This window comes from Aegilops tauschii, chromosome 7, assembly GCF_002575655.3.
Source record: "Aegilops tauschii subsp. strangulata cultivar AL8/78 chromosome 7, Aet v6.0, whole genome shotgun sequence".
Taxonomy (NCBI): domain Eukaryota; kingdom Viridiplantae; phylum Streptophyta; class Magnoliopsida; order Poales; family Poaceae; genus Aegilops; species Aegilops tauschii.
Window position 1 is genome coordinate 23,137,589 of NC_053041.3, and position 3,265 is coordinate 23,140,853.

At 49.0% G+C, this 3,265-nt stretch overlaps 1 protein-coding gene across 1 annotated transcript; it reads right to left on the minus strand.

The window, feature by feature from the left end:
* Window positions 1-243: 243 nt before the first annotated feature.
* On the minus strand, window positions 244-2,850 carry LOC109743938 (superoxide dismutase [Fe] 1, chloroplastic). The gene is made up of 8 exons (XM_040397178.3): window positions 2,616-2,850; window positions 2,092-2,304; window positions 1,818-2,012; window positions 1,577-1,748; window positions 1,363-1,481; window positions 1,123-1,149; window positions 1,013-1,036; window positions 244-926 (listed from the first exon to the last, which is right to left on the minus strand). The coding sequence occupies exons 1-8, from the start codon at window positions 2,769-2,771 to the stop codon at window positions 654-656; spliced, it is 1,179 nt and encodes a 392-aa protein (XP_040253112.1). The 5' UTR covers window positions 2,772-2,850; the 3' UTR covers window positions 244-653.
* Between the last annotated feature and the right edge of the window lie 415 nt (window positions 2,851-3,265).

Consider the following 3,265-nt stretch of genomic DNA (forward strand, 5'->3'; position numbering starts at 1 on the left):
ACCTAATTACGGAGTAAATAAAAACGGGGGGAGTACGTTGCAAGGGTCCGGTTGAGGCAATCTTGTGTGTGGCTAGTCTATTAGCACTCCGAGCTGGAGGCATGTATCATCGAAATTGTCGATAATCTAACAATTGAATCGGTAACATATGTGGTAAGCAATCCACAGTAATAAAAAAAAAAGATAGATAGATAGAGATGAACCAAATGAATCATCTTCTCAGTTGAACTCTGTACAGCAACCTTGTGAGCATGAAACCGCTGATACTTATTAATGATTCAAAAAGGAAGGGACAAAAACTGTACTTCATCTTCTAGCAAGTTCACATAAGACCAGATTCCCACACAAGTGCCCACCTCCTAAGCCTATCTCCACACCAATACATTACGGGACATCAAACCCTGAGGCTACTTACCAAAATTTAGCCTATCCAGCATTGCTGATTCTTGCTCAAGTGGTACAGGCATGCTACAGTACTCCTATTAGACTAAGATTGACAAAAACTGCGGCGTGCAAATCATGCTACAACGGTCGCACGAACGGAAGTGGGGTGGTGCACGCGTTCTTCAGAGACTACTGTTCTAGAGGATTTTGGACATGCTGCTCTAGCTGCCTGCCCGTGCTACTGGCCACCAACCTCACGGGCACATGGCTCAGTTCGGTACCGCCTCGCCTGCTGGCACCATTGTCACGCTGGAAGGGGCCTGCTGATCCTTACTTCTCGGTCGCCGTCTTGCCTCACCGCTGGTGCTTGCATCCCCGACGCGGCCTTTAGCCTGGGACACAAGTTGCTTCCTTCGCTGCTTCGGGCTGGTGTGACCGTCTCTTTCTATTGCTCGCAGAACAGCTTTCCGGAGCCTGGACTCCACCATTTCCCATGACACGAGCTTCTCTAGAACTGCAGAGACATACTCAGCCCTTCGATTCTGCAGCCATGTAACAAGAACAAACTAAGTGGCGCATATGGAAAATATAACCACTAGAAATCATGAACACCACATTGGCATCTAACCTCATAATCCAGGTAGTAGGCATGCTGTTCCCAAGACAGAGAATTGGTTAGCAGAGTTAACTTTTATGAAGGAAAATGCATGGAAATGAAAATGAAATATGCATACATACCTCCCAAACATCAATCGCAAGGAGTGGCTGCCAACAAGAATAGACAGATAAAAATATCAGATCACTGTAGAATATATAGTATGCATGGGGGAGACAGACAATAGATTTATTTTTAAATGAAAATATTTTCTTGTCAACGGAACAAATAGAAAGAGGCAATACAAAGCTTCCAAAACGAAGTAGTGCACAGTATACACTGCATGATGATACAGGGGAAAACAGTTGCAGGTAAATACTCACAGAGTGGCCCCAGACAAGAGGGTTGATAGCATTCGGAGACTTTGAGATGACCAGCCTACCATAATTGTCAGATGGGATTGGGCTTTTTGACTTCACATGAGGTAACTTGCTCCCCTTGTCTAGAACCAGTTACAGAGCAGAGTTCAGTTCATCATGGAGCAAGTTTTGAAACTGATACACGCAGCTAACAAATGTGGGTTTTAGCATCACTTACAAGAAAGCCAAACCCATCCAGAACCGAACTGAGTTAATGCCGCATCCATGAATTGTTTGATCATGCCGTCATAGGATCCGAAGTCCCTGTTAATAAACTTCAGAAGACGTTCCGGGGGCTTGCCTCCACCGCCAGGTTTCATCGATCGCCAGTAGAAATCATGGTTCCATACCTACATAACATGGCCAAGAATCAGGGATCTAAAGCATATACAAGCCTTCCAAACAGCATGGAATGCTACCTGTGCGGCATGGAAGAAGGGAGCGTGGGGTGGCTCCCTGCCCTCGTTGAATGAGGCGAGCATCATCTGCCCAATCGACATCCGCTCCCACTCGCTGCCGCCGATCATGCCGTTGAGCCTGTCCACATGCATGCGCTGGTGAACTCCCCAGTGCTGCTCCACCGTCTCCTTGCTTATGTACGGCTCCAGAGCATCCTGCATTGATTACAACCCGTTGTTCGTCACCCCATTCCCGGCACCAATGTTTGTGAATCATTACTTCTTGTGTACTTACTGCAGGATAAGGGAGGGGCTGCTGCTTTATCCAGGCAACTGAATCAACGTCGTCGTCAGGGTTCAAGGACTCGAGCACATCGGCGGTATCATCGGCAGCTTGGTCTGCGGTGGCATCAGCAGCAGCAACTTTCGCTGTATCATCCTCGGTCACCACATTCGCCTTGCCGGCACAGCGAGTTATGTGGCAATCCCATCTTCTCTGGCTCTGTCCCTAGTAGTCACATATGTAAATACAGTCACTACACCGCACCAAAATCAAATCAAACATCTACAAAAGCTGGAAAGGACTACTGAAATCTAGAATGATGGTACGATACAGTCTAATCTAGACACAGAGCTGCTGTAACCCCAACACAGAAGTTCCTTTCTGTGACTGAAACCAAAGGACGAAAATGACAGTAGTCTTGCTCTTAGAGTGTCGAGAAGAATCGAACGAGGGGTCATGACAGTAATCTAATCAAGATTAGGAGCATGGGGGGAGAAGGGGGGAAGCAACGAGAGCTTGCCGGGTGCGGAGCTTACCCTGGCGCCTCCTCTCCGTGGGAAGGTGAGGCGGCGGAGCATCCCGCGCTGCGGCGAGTCGCCGCCGGCGCGGAGGAGGAAGGGGGCCGAGCTGGAGGCGGGGGGAGCGACGGAGAGGGGGCCGCCTCCCACCCCTGCCGGCGCGGCGAACACCATGGACGGACGGACGGACGCGAGCTTCGGGAGAGGAGGAGGTGACTGACCGAGAGTGGGGGGAGGAGCAGAGGAGGGGATAGGGGTTTGGGTTTGGGTTGTGGACTGTTGTTGTTGCTTCTTGGTAGGCTCAGATGGGCCTGAAGCTGTGACAAACGAAGCCCATTGTGTCTTCGAACAGGCCGAGCGAACAAGCACTCTCAGGTCCGAGCGGCTCGCTCAATCGATCACCAAATCGAGGAACCCTAGCATTGTTATCAAGGAGATCCAGGCCCAGGCAAGACAATTTTCTCGGTGTGATTTCATTTTCGAAGATCGGCAAGGGAATGTTGATGCTCATAATTTAGTTAAATTTTGTACTTCTCTAGAACAAGGGCGCCATATGTGGCTGGGAGTACCCCATGACCCTTTTGTTATCCCTGTAAACCGAAACACTAATCAATAAAGTTTGGTTTACCGCTCAAAAAAAAAGTTGGTGAAGATGGTACTTAGGATGA